The 20,227-nt window shown below is 40.3% G+C and overlaps 1 protein-coding gene across 3 annotated transcripts in view; it reads right to left on the bottom strand.

The window, feature by feature from the left end:
• Positions 1 to 20,227, bottom strand: part of Tec (tec protein tyrosine kinase) — a 100,938-nt gene that overhangs the window by 39,518 nt on the left and 41,193 nt on the right. For 2 of the 3 annotated variants that reach the window (XM_090343630.1, XM_090343631.1), the window contains exon 2: positions 19,216 to 19,406. In XM_090343630.1, the coding sequence (XP_090199756.1) occupies positions 19,216 to 19,353 (138 nt within the window). In that variant the 5' untranslated portion in view covers positions 19,354 to 19,406. Of the gene's footprint in view, positions 1 to 19,215; positions 19,407 to 20,227 lie in introns of those variants that run through there. The other variant, XM_090343632.1, reaches the window with a different exon arrangement.

The following is a 20,227-nucleotide window of genomic DNA, read 5'->3' as shown; positions in this document are numbered from 1 at the left end:
CCAAAATACTCCTTCTATAACCTGATTTATGGAATTACAGCCCCTTTGTATAATTACTAATAATATTTTTTTCTAAATACCCATCTCCACCCATCTGCCACAGCTATAAAAAGCATATGTCAGATACAAGTCAACCTATACAGAAAAACAGGAGTAATTAACACTGAGCTAACCTATGTAGCCTAAAGTCATTCCATAAAAGAGATTGTCTCCTAATAAAGTAAGATCCAGACTTTCTTAGCAAAAATACCTTCCTATAAACAAAATTCACAAAACTGTGAAAACAAAACTGTGCTTCTATTACTTCATCTCATCCAGAAACAAGCACTAAGGGGACAGACAGCAAGCACAGCACTGCCAGCTGGAGTTTCAGAGTCAGGGAATGGCACCAAAGGTCTCAAAGGAGAACTGCACACAACAATATTTTGATGAGGAAAAGTGGAAGAAGAGGATGAGTCGTAATCTAGCAATGATCAAGTGTGATCATTAGGCAGAGGGACAGTGATGAGGCTTCAAGGAAGGAAGGAAGTAACATCTAGATTTGCTTTTCAAAGACTAAGTGAAGACCAAACAGTGATCCAGTCCCATTATAATCCTCTGGGAGTTAATAACTGAATGAACTTTTCACCTATAGGGGACAGCAGTCATTAGAAATGTCACTGTCAATCTCTTTCCTTTCTCCTTATGAGCAGCAAAAGAGAAGGAAAGTTCTTTAGCCTAAGTTGTTGGGTTTCTACAGTTCATACTGAAAGCACTTCGCTCCTGTAGTAGGAGTAGGGAGGGGTGTGTGTGTGTGTTTACACTTCACTGTTTAATGGTTCTTTTTCCAAATGACGCATCATCGTTATGAAATCAGAAATAACTGGAATCATATATCACAAGATCTCTGGTGAAGAACTTAAGAGATAAGCTTTGTGTGTCTGCTGCGGAAGTTACAGACAACAAAGAGGGGAAGATAGAAATGCAAGCTCTGAGATAGCTGGCTAAGAGACCAGACAAATAATAATCCAAATACCCCACATCCAGCACTGGGGTTCCTCCATTTGAAAAGTAGCCTAGTGGAGACATGTCCCCCTCCCCAGTCCTGCAGTCCCTACCAAGGCTAGGGTTGATGCAGACCGAAGGTACAGATAAACAGCCCAGGGTGGGGAAATCTCACTGGTAACTCTCACAGCTTACCCTTTCTAGAAATGTACAAAGCTGGGAGTTCACAGGCTGAGATGTTTAGCTCTTCTGTGCCCATCTCTGGCCAGTTCTTCCACAAAGAAAACCCCTCTTTCTGCTTATCAGATGGCAGTGGAGGGTACAGAAAAGTGCAGGATGGAAATATCAATCAATGACTTAAAGCTTGAACAGAACTTTGGCAGAGCAATGCAAAAAGCAAAGCCTCCAATGTTGGAGGAAACAAGAGAAACAATATAAATGCAGTAAACTAGAAAGATAGAAGAATCCAATAGCAGCTATGCAAAGGCCAGATTAAGGCTTTGCAGTTTTCCAAACTGCCTGTAATGACATGGCAGCTTTGCTGCCTCTGAGAAGACAATATCTCTCCTGTGGTTTTCTTCCCAGTGAATATGATCAGCCATGTTTCCTTTTGCTTCTGCAGAGAGGAGGGGGAGGAAGGAAAGAATGAGACCTTGGATGCAGGGAGAAGGACTGCTGCACCAGCAAGAAAAAAGAAACTGATAAGTTTTAGAACCAGATCACTCATTGAGACAACTGGTGTGGAGTGATTTGTTCAGTTAATATAGATAGGATATAAAGTGTAGCACAGGACTCCATGGCTGGGAGATGGGTACAAAAGGTTCACTGCACTATTCTGTTTGCTCTGGAGTATGATGGAAATTTTCCATAATAAAAAGTTTAGAATAAAATACTTCTCATCAAAATATTTTGACTCCTGATCAGCCAGGTGCCAATGACTCATGCCTGTAATATCAGCTACTTGGGGAGCTGAGAATGGGAAGATCATGGCTGGAAGCCCAGGCTTAGCACAAAAAGTTCACAAGACTGTTTCGCAACCCACATCTGGACATAGTGGTGTGTACCAGTCATTCCCATCCGCCTGAAAGGCTGATATTGAGACAACCCTGGCTCCCGGAAAGCCTGGCAAGAAAACTCTGAGAGATTCCATCTCAACAGAAAGAAGCTGAAAACAGCAGTATATGTCTGACATCCCAACTACAACAAGAAGCCTAACACAGGGAGAGCGCCATCCCAGCATGCTATTAGGAAGAAACTCCTGATTCTCCTATTTCAAAAACAGCTAGTATAAAAATAAATAACAGCAATATATGTTTCAGCAGTGACCCTAACTAGCCCTGTGTTCAAACCCCAGTAATAACAAAAGTAAAAAAAAAAATCCTAATCAAAGTGATAGTTGACTGACTTCTAATAATTTCTTAGGACAACAATGGTCCATAATGAACTTGAAAATTTCAGAGATGGGCACATTTCTCAACTGGTACGAATAAATCATGAGCTCTTCTTTGGGGTAACAGGCACTGTGGCCTCAGCACAGGAAGGGAGCCTTGGAAACCACCACAATTCCAGTGTTTACACAACTCCCAGAGGCCATGCACACACAGGCCCTGGCATCCACCATATTCCAATGCCCTATTACTAATTAGAGAACTACTAGCCCTGCCAGAGTAATGAGTTGTTTAACATCTACATCTTACCGTTGGGTAAACACCATCTAGAGGTTAAACCAGTTGACCAAGGGTCAGTGAAACCGGAGGCAAGTGGCTAGAATCCTAAGCTGTCTTTACTAGCTAGCACAAGTAAAGCCATTCAGCCTCTCCTAATTCGCTTCCTCATGCAATTAACTCTCGGTCACTGGAGTAAAAATTAATCCTTGCTACAGAATGTGCCCCATTCTGAGAGGTGTCCCATGTACAGGCTTCCCCACTGGCTGACATGCCACTCCCAGACATGCATCAGGGTATGCAGGAGCGTTGCATCTGCTCTTCCTTGTCCCTTCCCTTCCCCTGCATTGGCACAGAATACTATCTGTTAGTTCAAATCAATTAGTGAAAATCAGTCCCTTATTTTGACAGTAACAGTCACAGTTGGCATACTTCATGGAGACTGTATACTTCACTGTCATGTGTGATTGTGACAGGAAGTAGATCCTGCTGAGTAAGTAATCTCTCAACATCAAAGTCAGATACTTCATAGATCAACAAGCAAAGTCAGGAATTAACCAAATAGGCATCTCTGCCTTTCCACTGTCTCCTTTACATGCCTCCTTCCTCACAGCTCGGTCCTCGAGGATCTTCTAACTGACTGGTAGGGATGAATATTTCTAAGACCATATGAGAAGTCCTTCCCTGAGCACACTGGTAAACACACCCAGAGGATAGACAGAGAAGGCTTCCTTCATTCACCCAGGAAGGGCCTCTTTATGCTGGGACCTAAATCATGAATATGAGTTGGCCCCACAAAAAAAGTGGGGAAGAGCATGACAGAAACAGAGAACATCACAAATAAAGCAATGGGGCTTCAAAATCTGGTGTAAGGACTGCAGTGTGACTGATGAGCCAAATGTACTGAAGAAGACAGGGGAGAGACAGAGGTCTGGAAGCTGGACCGGCAATAGGTTATAACGAGTAATGAACTTGTAGGTGGGAAATGGGAGGGAAAATCTGGCAGACAGCAAGGGAAAGGGTGACATTATTCAAAAAAGAAATGTACTCTTTGTCTGACTTATGTAACTGAAACCCTCTGTACATCAACCATTATAATAACAAGAAATTTTTTGAAAAAAGAATACGGGACAGGGAATGGGGTATGTTGGGAATGAGTTTCTAAATGTTCTCTAAGTAATCTTGATCTCTTTGTTTTTGTGATAGCAACTAAAATAATTGTCTTTCCTGCAAAAAAAAAAAAAAAGAGTAATGGTAGGTGCTACACTAAATCTACATGGCAATGAGGAACCATGGCTATAATAATTATGGCTGTCATAGGGGCCCAGAAAGGAGAAGGTGGGAAGGAAGGAGAGAGGGAAGGAGGGTAAGAAAGAAGAAGGGGATAAAGGGGGAGAGACTTGGTTCTATTGCTGCATATGCTGTTGTTCTCAAAAAAAAAAAAATCTAGATATACAGACAGACAGATTTCCCCCTCCCCACTCCCTGCCCCCGGGGTCATTGTTGGGCTTTAACTCAGGGCCTGAGCATTATCCCTTAGCCTTTTTGTGCTCAAGGCTGCACTTGTGTCACAGCATCACTTCCAATTTTTGAGTGGTTAATTGGAGATAAGAGTCTCACAGGGAGGGACTTTTCTGCCCAGGCTGGCTTTTAACCTTGATCCTCAGATCTCAGCCTCCTGAATAGCTAGGATTGTAGTCATGAGCCGCTGACATCTGGCTAAACATATATATTTTTTGCCAGTCCTGGGCTTGAGCTCAAGGCCTGAGCCCTGTCCTTGGACTTTCTCAAGGCTAGAACTCTACCACTTGAGCCTCAGCACCACTTCTGGCTTTTTCTATATATGTGGTACCAAGGAATCGAACCCAGGTCTTCGTGCATGCTAGGCAAGCACTTTAACCACTAGGCCAAACTCCCAGCCCTAAACATATTTTTTAAAGAAAATTTTGGTGCCTTTTGAAAATAAAAATAAAGGAAAGCACCATCTACTTTCCACTGTTTCCCATATCTTATATCCCATGAAGCAAACAACCACCAGGATTCTTCAACAGTGAACACAAAGACCTGGAGCTACACAGTCCTTCCAATGCTATCTCTACTACTTGCTCACTGTGTGTCCCTGGATACATTACTTAACTTCTCTGTGCCTCTTTTTGGCTCTCAGAAAAGAAGTATCACCAACAATTTCCTAAGTTGTGGTAGAAATTTTAAAAATCCATTCTTGTACAGCTTTGGAGAGAAATAAAAGCAAAATAAGTGCCCCATACATTAAGCTACTGTAACATAAAAATAAAAGCAGAAGCCATTAGTTTTGTTCAAGGAAAGATACTCCTATCTACCTTTTAGACCCCAAAAATCTCTTCTGAAAATTGGCGTCAAATATGACTGTCTTAGAAAATAAAGTGGCATAACGGGGATTCTTCCTTAAGTGATAAGTTCCTTATGATTACAGGAAGACAACAGAAATAACCATTTTCTACCCAATTCTCTTTCAAATCAGAAAAGGTTAACTTGACTTCATGCGTTTTGCAAATCAGTTTTTAGAACAGACGGCTGATGTCTCATGTGACTGTACTATTTTTACCCTTGGAGGGCTGTGGGCTGTTATTTTAATTCTTTTTTACAACCTGAAACCGAATCAGCCAGCAGCTACGTGAGCACTTCCTTTTCATGCCAGCAACAGAGGAGCTCTGGTGACTCAAACACCCAAGAACAGGGAACACCATTGATTAAAAGCTTCTCTTCCCTCAAAGGAAAACAGAACATGGCCAAGCTACTTTATGCCATCTTGTCAGGCTTTCTTGATGGGTGACTCTATTCTGGGGAATATAAAAACTAAGATGTTAGATAATTTCACAAACATACAATTTGCCCAGCCAGAGAGCATCACAAAATTACCCCAAGGTGGCACAAAGTCACAGTCCAGGGCTCTAGGATCAGAATGCTCACAATGGGTCCCCAAATCTGTCCATACTAACTCTGACACCCAATAATGTCCCAGGTCTTGCTGTTCTTTGCTTTTCTCATCTGTAAAATAGTTACAAGGCTTACAGCCAATACTTAACAAACACACAGGGCATGCCTGATGTAAGATTAGCACTGGTAAGGAGAGCAGAGGATGTGTCAAATGTGTCACCACAGCATGTAGATTATTCTAACTCAAAAGTACTTTTAAAAAGGCAGATATGCCAAGTATGGAGGCTCATGCCTGTAATCTCAGCTACTCAAGTGGCTTAAGTAGGAAGGATCACGAGTGAAACCTAGTAGAACAAAAACTGTGAGATCCTATCTGAAAAATTATAAGTGCACAAAAGAGTGCAGGGGTGTGGCTCAAGTGGCAGAGCACTTGCCTAACAAGGCCTGAGTGGAATCCTTAGTATGGCCTAAATTATTTAATGAATTAATCAACTAATGTTTAAAAAGGCAAATTCAAGAAAGCATATAACCAAACTTCCACGTGGAAAGTGCTGTCCCTGGATAGCAGCAAGAGACATTCGAGGAGGAGCTTAGGCTGAGAGAAACCTACAGGAACCAATCCTGTTAAAATAAGCCTCCAAGTTACTTTTTCCCTTATCCTAGCATTGCCCTCACTCAAACTCCATCTTCTTGTTCTTGGGTTGCTGTTCTTGTCTGGTTAGTCTGTTAAGATTTTTTTTCAGTTTACCAGATCTCTATTCTTTAGCTTGGGTTATCAGCCTTGGATCTCATGCGCATCTTGGGTCTCTTCTTCCTTGTGAGGATGCCATGTGCAGGGATGGCCCTCCCAGCTCTACTTCATGCTCTGCTCCTACACCTGTGCTCCAGACAGAAGAACAATCAATGCATGTGCACATCAGAAACCCTGGAGCTGCAGAGTGAGTAGGAGAGAAACTATAGGTAGCTGGGGCAGAGGTGAGGAATGGCGGCCACACAATATGCCAGGGGGCACACCATGGTACCAATTACTGAGCTGGAAGTGAGAGGGGAAGAATTTTGAATTTCTTTTCAAACACTTGAAACTTGAGAACAATGAGAGAGGCTGCAGGCCTCACAAGGCAGGGCCTTGAGAAACAGACTGGGGAAGCATCTTACTGACTATGCATGCTCTGCAGAGCCACTGGAATGGATACTGTCTCCTTACAGCTAATGTCAGGTGGGCTCAGAACCCACACTAGAGAGGAAGGCAGAAAAATGGCAGTCCCTGATGTTCTGTGGACCAGACCACAAGATGGAGTGAGCAGAAAGGAAACCGAGGAGCTTGAGTTCACACAAGAAGCCACATGTCAAAGATTTGTGCACAAAGAAGGGCTCTGGCCATCCAACAAGCAGGGAGATCATTTCCAGCTGTAAGTGGAGGCAGATCCAAGGGGAGCCTCATGCTGGTCCAGAGGAGACCAAGAATAAGAAAAAAAGGAGAGAAAAAAAGTAGGAGAGGCAAAATGTTCCATGCTGGTAAGGGGATCTCATTTTGATTTTGCTGTTTTCACATGTGTGAAAACTAAAATAAAGCTATGAAACAAACTTCTTATGAGTTATGGCTTTGAGGGCTGGGATGTAGCTCAGTAACAAAGCACTTGCTAGCAAGCACAATATCCTGAGTTCAATCCTCAGTACAGAGAAAGAGGGGCGGGGGAGAGAAAGGGAAAGGGAAAGGGAAAGGGAAAGAGAAAGAGAAAGAGAAAGGGAAAGAGAGAATGAGAGAAAGAGATATTATGGCTTTGAAATATGAAACAGAAGACCCTAATACATTTTCACAGGTGTCAACACAATAGAATTGGAATATGTCCCTAGAATTGCATTTTCTACAACGTTGTTCAGGAACAAGAAGACAGATAAGCAGCAGGTACAGTGCAGCCACTGACTTGGGATTTTTCCATCTATAGGAAAAGTGTTACAAGAATCTGTTTTCATGATTTTGGCCTTTAACTGCAGAGACATGCTGAGAACACACTGTGAACAGGTCTCCAGGCATCTGAATGGAAGAAATTTATTTTTCTTCCTCGAGAGACAACCAAAAGCTTAACCACTGACTGGTCAGTGGTTGCTCAGCTCACAGTCAGGAAGACTCCTGGGTGGGGGAGCCCCAGACAGCCTAATTCTGGCCTGTGATGGTAGACACACTCACCACCCTAGAACTTCTTTCCATTTTAGATTCCCCGTTTCAGCAATTCATTTATTTTAAGCAATGCTAAGGTTTTAAACAACTGTGAGATAGGGTAAGGAACTTTATTTATCTACTCAAACCAGAATGAGAACTCAAAAAAAAGAGAATGAATTTTCACATCCTAAGAATTAACAACAGGAACAATATGACAAACTTCTCTTCAAGGTCACCATGCCCCAGACGTGACTTTTAATTCATTCTGTGCACATTTTAGACATATTAGTTTCAAATGATCTCCATAGCAACCCATCCAGGAGGTGGTAGTCATTACTGTCTGTTTCACAGGGAAGGAAAATGAGGCACAGAGTGGTGACATCTACTATTCAGTGTGTTATAGAGAGAAGTACTGGAGCCCCAGATGTGCACATGGCCACCCAACACCACAACCAGGATTTCTTCCTTGGTGTCAGGGGCTCACACCTGTAATCCTCTCTACTCAGGAAGCAGACATCAAAAGAATGTAGTCTAAAGCTATCTCAGATAGAAAGGCCATGAGATTCCATCTGTCATCAACTAGCCAAATTCCAGACTAGAGGATCAGTTCAAGTAGAAAAGCAGTGGTTTTATGTGAGCAAATAAAGTGAGCCTGAGGCTCTCAGTAAAAGTCCAGGATTCCCAAAGGGGTAGGAGGGGAGGGATGGAAACCTAGTGTTTCTTGTTTCAGTCAGGAAAAAACTGCTTAACTGAACTCCAAAGAAGATCACTGGTGGCCTTTTTATCAAAGAAATGGAAAAAAAAAAACAACCCTGTTGTTTACAACATATTTACAACAGGTTTTCTTTGAGTCCCTTAAAAGCGCTAATTGATTGAGTCTAGTAGAGGAGATTCAGAAATGCAAACGAGAATCTAATCTATATTCACAAAGTTGAGGATGTTCAAGGTTGTGACACTGATCAAGATACACTGCGTTCACAAACGTCTTTGTTAAATGGCAACTCTTTTGTACAATTATTTAATTTTGTAATAAAAAGAGAACTCAATCTAAAAAAAAGGGAAAAAAAGAAATGGAAAAAAATTAGTATGGAAAGCCAATCAGGAAAATCATTTTTTACATGAAAATTGAAGGATGCCATCAACTCCCGCAAAAAAGCGGGGGGGGGGGGGTGGGTGGCAATACGGCTTTCTATCTATCTGTGATGTCAAGATGGTAACTCGTATAAAAGGACTTGGATGACAGGCACCTGTGATAGAATGATGTGCCCACCCAGAAGTGGTCTGTGGCAGAACCCCCTGTAATATGCTTTTGACAGCTAGAAACCACAGACGTCATGTCAGACTCTGTCCCGAGCACAAAGGATGTGTGACCCAGACACAGGGAAGGCCAGGTGGAAGAAATGGTTCCACTGTTAGTGAGAAACCACCCAAGTAACAGTGCATTAGAGACACGGTGTCTGGGGTTCTGGAACAAAAGAACCAAGATTTCCATTGGAACCACAATTAGTAGACCACAGCTATTCAAATGAGGACCTCTCAAAAGAGAAAAGTCACTGTAAATTCAGAAGTAGATATATAAAGCTCCATCTGAGATCAGCAGTGGTAACTCATCACATTTAGAGGGACGGCAACCCTGGGGCAACTCTGGAAAACTTGCAAGCAGTGGGTTATATACTTATACACATACAAGCTATACCTGTCCAGCCAAGACACCATACTGGAAACTTACTACCTATCAGGGCTCTGAAGATACTTGCAGGAAGGGAATCTAATGATAAGGCCTTGTCCTTTCTCCATTACTTCCTTATTTTTCTGTTTGGTCAGCGTGCCGAAAAACAGTTAACACCATGGCTGAAGTTTGCTATTTTTCAAATGTCTAGCCCTTGTCTGGCATCTGGGAACCTAGATTTGGGGACAAGCTTACCATTTCTGGCAGAGTATCTCACTGTGTCTAAACAGTTTATCAAACCAAATTGTTTTTCTTTGGGCACTCTGGTGAGTGAGTGCAATGGTAGGCAGAGAGTGCCTTAAGTGACCAGCCCTCAGTAAAAACCTACGGCACAGAGCTGTAATGATTTCATACATGCGCAATCACAGATCCTATGCCTTGCTGCAGCTCACTGTTGGGTTTGTAGCCTGCTCCATGGGATCCCATGGGGAAAGGACTCTCAGAAGCAAGCAGCACTGAGATTCCTCCAGACTCGACTCCTTCTGCCTTTTCCCTTTCTTCACTGTCTTTCTATAACAAAAGATAATGAAACACAGATAACTACTAGATCTTGTGAATCTTCCTGGCCAATCACAGCCTATAGGAATTATACTACAGGTCTCCCAGACCTGACAGGTGTGAACTGAAAATGGCCCTCATTTAAGAAAGAACCAGCTTAAATCCAAACTTTGACACTTATTAGCAATGAATCATTGAACTATTTATTGTGGTCCCTCAGCCTTGGATTTCTCTTAAGACTATGGCTGCAGATGGTAAGCAGTAGACACTCAACATTCTTTTTTCCCTAGACTAACACAGATGAGTGTCCTCTCTATGGCTTTGCAGTGCCCTGACTGCAGAATATCCATCCCTCCCCTCTAATGGAGTGATAAGTTTGTGTATAAAAGAAGCCAACTGTACATATCCCATTTCAGGAGCAGGCCACTGTACGTACCCAAGCTACTGGTCAAGGTAATGACTTGTGAACTTTCTCAAACTCTGATCCTCACAATCCCTGCCTCCTGAGGCGCTAGAATTAGAAGTCTGAGTCACTCATATCTAGCCCAATTTCTTTTTATTATACTCTGTTGTGTAGATATGCCAAATATTATTGGTGTAACACATTTAGGTATTTTTTTACCTTTTGATTATTATAAATAGAGCTATGAATATTCATGTGAATGTTTTTGTGTAGACATTTTTATTTATAGTGGTTATGAATAGGATTGCTTTATCTTTTTTAGGTCATTTTTCTGTAAACGATGACATTTCACATTCCCATTGGCAATATATTAGGGTTTAAATTTCATTAGATTCTGCTTCATTGTTAGTTCTCTTGTGAATGAAGCCCACCCTAATGGGTGTGACTTACTGTGGGTTTGCCTTGCATCTCCCTTAAGTTGATAACATTATAAATGTACTTTTTGTCACTGAACTGCATACTTTTTTAAATGGTTATAATGGCAAATTCCGAGTGATATATGCTTTACTACACTCAGAAGGGTGGAGTGCATTAAGAGAGTCAGAAAGCCACAAAGTACCAACAAGTTATGGTAAAACATATAAGAAAAAAAAAACAGAAAATTTAAGAAGAAAAACATAAAATTTAGGCACTGCCACAGAGAATAAATGCTAATAGGCCATAAGCTCTAATATTTTTAAATACATAGCTTCCCTCCAACTCACAGAGAAGCCTGCAAGGAAGAAAACAAAACACCAATAGCAACTGGTAAGATCACCCTTTTAAAGGCCTAACATATAGCCAAAGAAGACAAGGAGGAAGGAAATGGAGGCACGGAGGTGGTCAGTGAAGCGAAGTAGCTGTTGGAGGAAGTAGCACTGTGTGGTTTAACAGCATATGAGCCAGAAACGTAAGACGTCTTGAGGCACCTTCTCAAGGAGGAGGGCACCCAACTTGTCAGTCTCTCCACTTGAAAAAATATCAGGAGACTAATGTGTGCATTATTTTTACAGATACTTTGTAGGGATGCTTAGGAGAATGGAGTGAAGCTGGTATTAGACAAAGCCTTTGAACTTTGGTGGAATCCCTGGTATGTGAAGTTGAAGAGCAAAAGGAAATCTTGAAATCCCCAAGGAGCAAGGCCCATAATGTGCCAGGAACCCAAGGGATGGTGCAGTTAAATCCCAGGTAATCCTGAAATGCACAGCCAGTATTAACAACAGAGGCACAAGGGATGGGAAAGGCTGTAACTCCATCTCAAGAGCCACCCTACACAGCACAGTGGATAGAGGTAACAGGCCAAAGTAAGTCATATGATCCATAATTGTGGAACTATGTAGTCTCATCAGGCCGTGTGCTGAACCAAGCCAGATCCATTCATCTTATATCATAGCAATCATCAGAACCACTGAACCCTGTATCTAGTTACTAGCTCTCCATTTACAAGTTACAGTGTAATAAGGAATAAAAAATTACACTCCCCATGTTACTTTTGAAGGCAAATAAAAATTAAGGAATAGCCATACCTATTTGATTATTTATAAAGAATAAGCAAATATGGCTCAAGCCTATATAATTTAACCAAGAGGCTGAGGTCTCAAGGATTGAGGTTCAAAGCCAACCCAAGCATAAAAATCCATGAGATTCACTTTGTTATCTGATATATTGAATTTAGTTGTACTTGGTTATTTGAAATTTGATAGGGAAGGGGGGGAAACCAAGACGGGTGGGGGGGCGGGGGGTAGGGTAATGGGTACCAAGACATGTGAAAGGGTATCAATGTATGTGAATTAATGCACCTTCTATCTGGCAAATATCATGTAACCCTTTTACTAATTACAATAAAAAATTTTTTTAAAAAATCCATGAGATTGGGCTGTCAGAAAATCACAGAGAATCTAAAAACACCACAAGGGAAGCAGGATTTAGTGTTAGACAAACGTGCCCCATTCACTTTATAACTACTAAAGAGAAAAGGCAAGTAAGGTGTCAGAAAGGGAAAGAGGGAGGAAGGGAGGGAGTGAGGGGGGAGGGGGGACAAAAAGCCTCCAAGCTTATAATAGAATTTTCCTCACTTGGTTAATAAAAAATAAAGACTACCTTGCCAAGTTAAAAATAAATTAATCAATAAATTACGCTGTGGTTTTTCCAAATTACAATCTGAAGAACAAAGCCATCAGGATGCCTGTGGGACCCTTATCACCAATTAACTACCAAAAAGCCAGAAATGGTGCCATGGCTCAAAGCACTACTAGCTTTGAGAACAAAAGCTCAGAGATGGCACCCAGGCCCTGAATTCAAGTCCCACAACCAAAAAGGAAGAAGAAGAAGAAGAAGAAGAAGAAGAAGAAGAAGAAGAAGAAGAAGAAGAAGAAGAAGAAGAAGAAGAGGAAGAGGAGGAAGAAGAAGAGGAGGAAGACAACGACGACGACGACGACGGTGGTAACATTTTTATTTGAAGTAGTCATTAATTGGAACTTTAACTACCAAATAATTCAAATAAAAATACAAAGCTAACAGTAAATCCTCCAAAAAGAGTTGAAAGAATTCTACTGAATTCACTGTTGAATAACAGATGTATCTAAGCTATTTTGTTCATATAATTTTCTACATGTCTGAAACAGTTTTAGAAACAACACAAAAGAATTTCAAATTCTCACATTTCCATGGGCTCTCTTCTAACACTTTATATTCTGGTTGTGTGGAATGGTATCCGCATTTTGCTTTGTGGGACAGATTAAGACTAGCATATATTAATTTTTTAAAACCTTTTTGTTTCTATATTTAAGCAGTAGATCTTCTAAAAAATGGAATAACACAGAAAATTATTATCCCAATGTCTAATGCTCCCTGCTGAGCTTAAGTATGAAGTGATCAGCAGTACTGGAATCATTATCCATGAAAACTATCTGGAATTAATAGGCACAAGGCATTGGCAGATACATTTAAATTATGAAGCCTGGAAGAGATTATTGTGTATAGATGGGTGATGAAGGAGTAAAGGAGTAAAAGCACCACACAGGGCTTTAAACATTATTTACAAAATGCAAAAAACAAACAAAATTTACAACCAAGGAAATGTCCCAGGCCTCCCACTGAAGAGGACATGAGATGGACTTGGATAACCAGAGAGAAGGGAACACAGCAGGCACAATGGGAACAATGCTTCAAAGGTACAGAGTGACAAGCATGTTTACGCAGAAGGTTCTCAAGATTCATTAAATGGTATCTACTATTAATTTCCACACACAGCAGTGGTGGGGATTGAACCCAGGGTCTCATACATCATACCTCTGTCATTGAGCAACCTACTCCGCCTGATGGAATCTATTAGAACTGCAAACCACAAGATTACAGGATAATGTAGAGCGCGCTGGCCCAACTTGCACAAACAACCCCCACATTGGCTTTTCAGCAATGAGGGAGTGGCATGGACAGGGTGATACAAGCCAATCCTGATGTGCTTTTATTTTCTAGGTAAACAATCAGCTTCTGGGTGGCCTGAAGCAAATCTCTTCTCATCTTCAGTTCCCAAAGGTAAAAACTCTGAAGGTCATTCTTCAAAGTCTTTTTGAGCTTTAAAATTTTATGATTCTTCTTTATTACTAATATATCAGTCATTTCTTTCTGTGCGTAATTATTGACTATAAATCTATATCAAAATAGGAATGGAACAGTTCCATAAATACACCAAGTTCTGTTCCACCCTGGAGTCTTTGCATATGCTATTTCATCTATATGCGTAGATGCTTTTTTGTCTATTCTTGTTCACATTCCAGCTCTTGGAAGGACAAGGCAAAAGCTTTACCAACCCTTTCCGAGAAGGGGGGGTGTATAAAGACTACAGTTTGCTACCAACGCTTCTTCCATTCTTATCATTTGGTCTCCTTTTAAACTGTCTCTTGAAATGAGGGCCATCATACTTATTCTCAGACAAACTATTAATCACAAGGAAGTATCTTTGAAGATTTCTAAGAATCTCCAGCCCCACAGTTTCTGGTGCAGCACAGAAATAAAATGATGGTTACACAACTAATAATGGCAAACTTCTTTTTTTTTTTATTGCCAGTTGTGGAGCTTGAACTTAAGGCCTGGGCACTGTCCTTGAGCTTGCACAAGGCTATCAATCTACCACTTCAGCCACAGCACCACTTCCAGCTTTTTCTGTGTATGTGATACAGAGGACTCAAACCCAGGGCTTCACGCATGCTAGGCAAGCACTCTACCACTACACCACACTCTAGCCCCAACATAATTGTTTTGCACAAATTTGCATATACTTCTGAATAAGTTTCCTGCCAGGCATCAATGGTTCATGCTTGTAATCCTAGCTACTCAGGAGGCTGAGATTGGAGAGTCATCGTTCAAAGCCAGCCCAGGCAGGAAAGTCTGTGAGACATCTGTCTACAATCAGACATTAAAAAGAGACAGAAGTGGAGCAATGACTCAAGTGGTAGAGCACTAGCCTTCGGCAAAAGAGCTCAGAGACAGTGCCCCGGCAGAGTTCAAGCCTGAAAACTGACCCCCACACACACACCCAAAAAAATTGCTTACAACAGTCAAATGAGAAAAGAGGTAAATAGAATACTATTTAATAAATTCTAACACAATTTGAAAGACTCCCTGGAACTTACTTTAAAAAATAAATAAATGGCAGGCCGGGAGTTTGGTCTAGTGGTAGAGTGCCTGCCTGGCATGCACGAAGACCCAGATTCAATTCGGCAGTACCACATATACATAGAAAAAGCCAGAAATGGTGCTGAGGCGCAGGTGGTACAGCTCTAGCCTTGAGAAAGCCCAAGGACAGTGGTCAAGTGCTGAGTTCAAGGCCCAGGACTGGCAAAAAATATATACAAATAATTGACTTTAATGTCTAGAAGGGTCTTCTGAATAAATTCCGGGTAAAAGTAGTTAAGTGACACTAAGATAGCTATGCATTGCTGACCTGTAATTGTAGCTACTCAACAGGTTAAGATCTGAAGATGTTGAAGTAAGAAGCCAGCCAAGGCGGTAATGTCCTTGAGACTCTATCATCTCCAATTACTTGGCAAAATGCCAGACTGGACGTATGGCTCAAACAGTAGAGCAACAGCTATCAACAACCAAGTGAAATGAGAGTGAAAGACTCTGAGTTCAGACTTGGAACTAGACATGAGTGTGTATGTATATACCATATTGGCTAACTGCAGTTACAGGGTTTTTCACAAGGTAAAAAAAATGATCAACTGTTGAATATCTATCTTTCAGGTAAAAACTACTGCTAGTTTTTGTACTACAGTATATAGTCAGCAAAGCTAACACAATCACTCCCTTCAATTCAGGAGCCAGTCTCCATGGTATAAGGATTTTTAAATCTCATTCCATGTTTTTAGGCTTTTACTTAAAATTACTGGGAATCCATATCATAGCTAGTGTTTTGCAATATAAAACAGATAAGAGCACTTCCACACATTTCTCTTCCTCCCACCAGGAACATTTAAACACTATTTAATTAATTTAACACAATCTAAAACAGTAAACTTTGTTTCTTGACTAACTAAATGTATTATATAATCCATGAATTAGATCCTGGATTTGAGGGGGGAGGGAGAATCAGCCATTATTTAAGAAGCAGCAATAAAGACATTGGTGAAACTGTAAATGAAATTTGTCCAGCTATTGATGGACTCTTGATAGTGATCACCACACCATGGTTGTAAAAGAGAAAGTTCTAATCACTGGACAACACACGGTAACCTATTTAGAGCAATATCAACAACTTAACTGCCAAATGATTCAGAAAAAAAATAGTAATAATAACAAGTTCTGTATATAGAGAGACCATGAGAAGCACAAAATTAAGGAACAAAATCACAATCAATTTCTAAAACACCAAAGGTTACTTGAAAGTTCCTTATACTTGCTGTAGCTTTTCTGTAAGCTTGAAACCACAGCAAAATTATAAGTGACAACACAAATTTAGGAGTGTGAGTAAAGGGAGTAATATTTTCCACCCCACCCCCATCTAATTAAATGGGTTTCAGCTGCCTAGAAAACAAAGCAGTAAATATTATTAAATGAAGGTAGCCCGCTGGAAAGTTGGGGACATAAATGAGATCCTTGAACTTTACACCTAGCATTATTAAGTGATTAATGATGAGAACAGACAGATCTGAGAGAGGAGAAGAAAACGTAAATCAGAAATCAGAGAAAAGATAGAACAAAAGAAAATGAGACACAAAAAGGAAGATAGTATTACTTTATTTCAGAAAGAAGGCACACATGCTAATAAGATGATGTTTTCAAGAAACAATATAACTGCAAATTTTCAGAATCAGAAAAATCACATCGCTCAGTAGCTTTGTACTATAAAGTAGTCTCTCTTATCTTCAGTTTGGCCATCCAAAGTTTAATTACTTACCTGCAGTTAACCAAGGTCTAAAAATATCAAGTGGGAAAATGCCAGAAACAGCCATTCAAAAGAAATGTTCAGGCCATTCCAAGAACTGAGAGAGGTACCCTGCTTCATCTCACCTGGAACAGTGCACAGTATTTGTACTGTATAGACTATACACCCAATAGGTAAACTTTTAGCCAATCTTGTTATCATATCAAATGCAGTGGTATTGTAGTGCTTTTGTGTTCAGGTAACCCATTCCTCATTTAATAATGGCCACGGAGCACAAAAGCAAGTGGTACTAGCCATTTGGTTACAGTATAATATTATAATTCTACTTTCTATTAGTTCTTCTATTTTCTTATTGCTAATCTCTTATTATGTATTATTTATAAATTAAATTGTATGACAGGTCTGCATGTATAGGGCAAAGCACAATATACATTGAGCTTGGTACTGTCTAACTTCAGGGCATTCCTTGGGAAAACCTGGAACATAGCCCTGAAATCAAGGAAGACTATAGTTTTGAGAGCTGTACCACTTTTTACAAACTGGTGCATAGTCTAGTAACCTCTAAAGAAGTTTGATGCAAATATTCTCGCTTGCCCTGCAATAAAAAGGAACAACTTTTTTTTTTTTTTACCCCACATCAGTCTTCAGAATCTGAGAAATGTTAAAAGATACAAATCTTAAAGCAGGTGCCCATGGCTCATGCCCGTCATCCTAGCTACTCAGGAGCTAAGATCTGAAGATAGTAGTTTTTGTTTTTGTATTTTGCCAGTGCTGGGGCTTGAGATCAAGGCCTGAGTCCTTGAGCTTTCTCAAGGCTAACACTCTACCACTTGAGCCACAGCACTATTTCCGGCTTTTTCTATATATATGTGGTACCAAGGAATCGAATCTAGGTCTTTATGCTTGCTTGGCAAGCACTCTACCACTAGGCCAAACTCCCAGCCCTGAAGAGAGTAGTTTGAAGTCAGCCCAGCCAGGAAAGTCTGTAAGAATGTTACATCCAATTAACCACCAAAAAAGCTGAACGTGGAACTGTGGTTCAATTGATACAGTGCTATCCTTGAGCGAAAAAGCTCAGCGATGGCACCCAAGCCCTGCGTTCAAACCTCAAGACTGACACCAAAAAAAAAAAAAAAAGTTAAGCATCTGATGAATCATACTAGGATAAACCTGTCACTGCTTTTGAAGGCAAAAGTCTCTACTTCTCACCTGCAAGGTATGCTGTATTCACCCTGCACTGACACTTCAAAGATTTTGTAATCATCCATATTTCTGGTAACAATCCTTATCTGAAAACTTTTTGATTTCTGAAATTTTCAGATTTGATAAACAAAACATAGTATATACACTATAAACAACATGATACTCCCTTCAGGGACTGGGATATCACTAGATAATTAATTGGCCCACACAGTCACACTAAATAGAATAACAAAAAATAAGCTGTTATAAGTTGCCAGCATTTGAAGAAATTTAAGGATTAGGCCCTGTGGTCCTAATTCACAAAATGGGAAGAATCGATCAGGTTACCAGATCACTGACAGAGAAGTCAACTGGGGGGGGGGGGGGGGGAGAGTGGGAAGCAAGTAAATCAACTCCAGGGAGGGAAAAAAAGCAAAATTAAAATCAAACAGGATCAGCAAGCACTCACTGCAACCAATCTTATAACAAACAGCCTATGATCCACCAAGGGAAATGGAGTGCCCAGCGTTCTCTAGAAATTAAGGATATTCCCTATCAGATAAAACCACGGCAGCACTAGAAAGTGACATCCACAGTATGTCAGAAGCAAACGAAGTAGGCAAGAGATGACTATTTGTCCACATTCCCTATATATTGGTGGAAGCAGAAGCTAAGGCAACTGACAAGCCAGGAGCTGGCTAACCACAAACCTCCAGAGGCAGGTGCTCACTGACCAGGGTTTTGAGTGAGCCACTTTCTCTCAATCCTATCAAAGGAGGCCTGCAGTAACTAAAAGCACAAATTCTATTGCCTTTGTTGACATCAACTTCAAGTGTTGGTTGGGTCCACAAAAATCACCCACCAGTTTTAAGTAATTTCCACTTAATAATGAAGAAATGGTTATATCAGAAGACTCTACACATTATCTGGGAGTTGAAGTGACACAACATACCTAAAGCATTCCATGAGGATGTAACATTGACTTATTTTCTCTAGCAGAGCAGTTGAATAAGTTTAATATAAAATGGATATCTATATAACAGATTTGAAAATATCTATTAACAGATTTGAAAATAATTTCTATTACACTGTCATTGTTACCTTTCAAGTTCAAATAATGACAAATCATAACCTTCACTTCATTAACACAGTATCTTCCATAAGACTGGACAGAAAAATATACACAGAGCAGAACGGTGGGAAAAATAAACACAGAATACAAGAAAGTAAATGGTTATGGCTGTCTCCTACCTCTGCTCGACCCTCATAGTAGGCTAACATGGACTTTGTAAGGACGAAAAGTCTCTCTTTGTAGTTTAAAGGTGATGTCTTCTTTTTCTGCTGTGACCTTTTAATAAGAATCTCTTCTAGAATAGTGTTAAAATTCATCTCTGTCTTCTGATCACTTCTTCTCCTGCCATTGAAGATCCAGGTATTCTAAACTGAGAAAATAAAACAGGGAAATATGACACTTTCAATTTCTAAGGATGATGCCATTTCAAGCCATCAACATTAAGTTTTATTTTCACCCCAGCTCAGGCCTTAATCAGTGTTGAAAACACGGGACAGAGGTGGAAGGAAGAAGATATCCTCTTCAGCCTGCTTGCCACTTGCTAAGAAAATCTAACCAAGATTTCTCCTGAGGATGACTCAGGCCTTCATTTTTTCCAGTAACCCTTAGCACTCTGGCTACACTCTACTACCATTTGATGACCGGAAAGAAATCCCTCATATGGAAAAGTACATTTCATTATCTGAATAGCTGATTTAGGGTGGTATCTGAATTGCCTAAAGTTCTTACCACACAAAAATGATGATCACATAATGTCTTGTCGTCATATTAACAATAACATCATCACACTGATAAACTTCTGTAACTAAATGAAAGACCACCACCCAACAGCACACTTTTCCAAGGTTACTTCTCAACAGTTTAAGCTCCTTCACATCAGCTCCTTCATTTATAAGCTATGAAGAGGAATACAACAAAGTTAGGGTAAGGTTTAAATGAAGTATAGGAAATAATTTATTTATTGTAAAATGCTACATACATGTTTACTGTTGCTTTTTTTATTAGTGATTTGTTATTCCATTTAATTCTACTGCTGTTTTCCTAGTTTGGGACATTATAACCTTATATCTGGACCATGACAGAAACTTCCACACTGGGAATATTTTTAAATTACTTCAATTCAAACTACATACTTCTTAATCTCATCAAATATGTTTTCAAAAATTCATCATGTCATTTCAGAAATTCTCA

This window comes from Megascapheus bottae, chromosome 13 (assembly GCF_031878675.1).
Source record: "Megascapheus bottae isolate mThoBot1 chromosome 13, mThoBot2.hap1, whole genome shotgun sequence".
Taxonomy (NCBI): domain Eukaryota; kingdom Metazoa; phylum Chordata; class Mammalia; order Rodentia; family Geomyidae; genus Megascapheus; species Megascapheus bottae.
The sequence above is the reverse complement of the archived record's forward strand: the minus strand, read 5'-3'. Positions and strand labels throughout refer to the sequence as shown.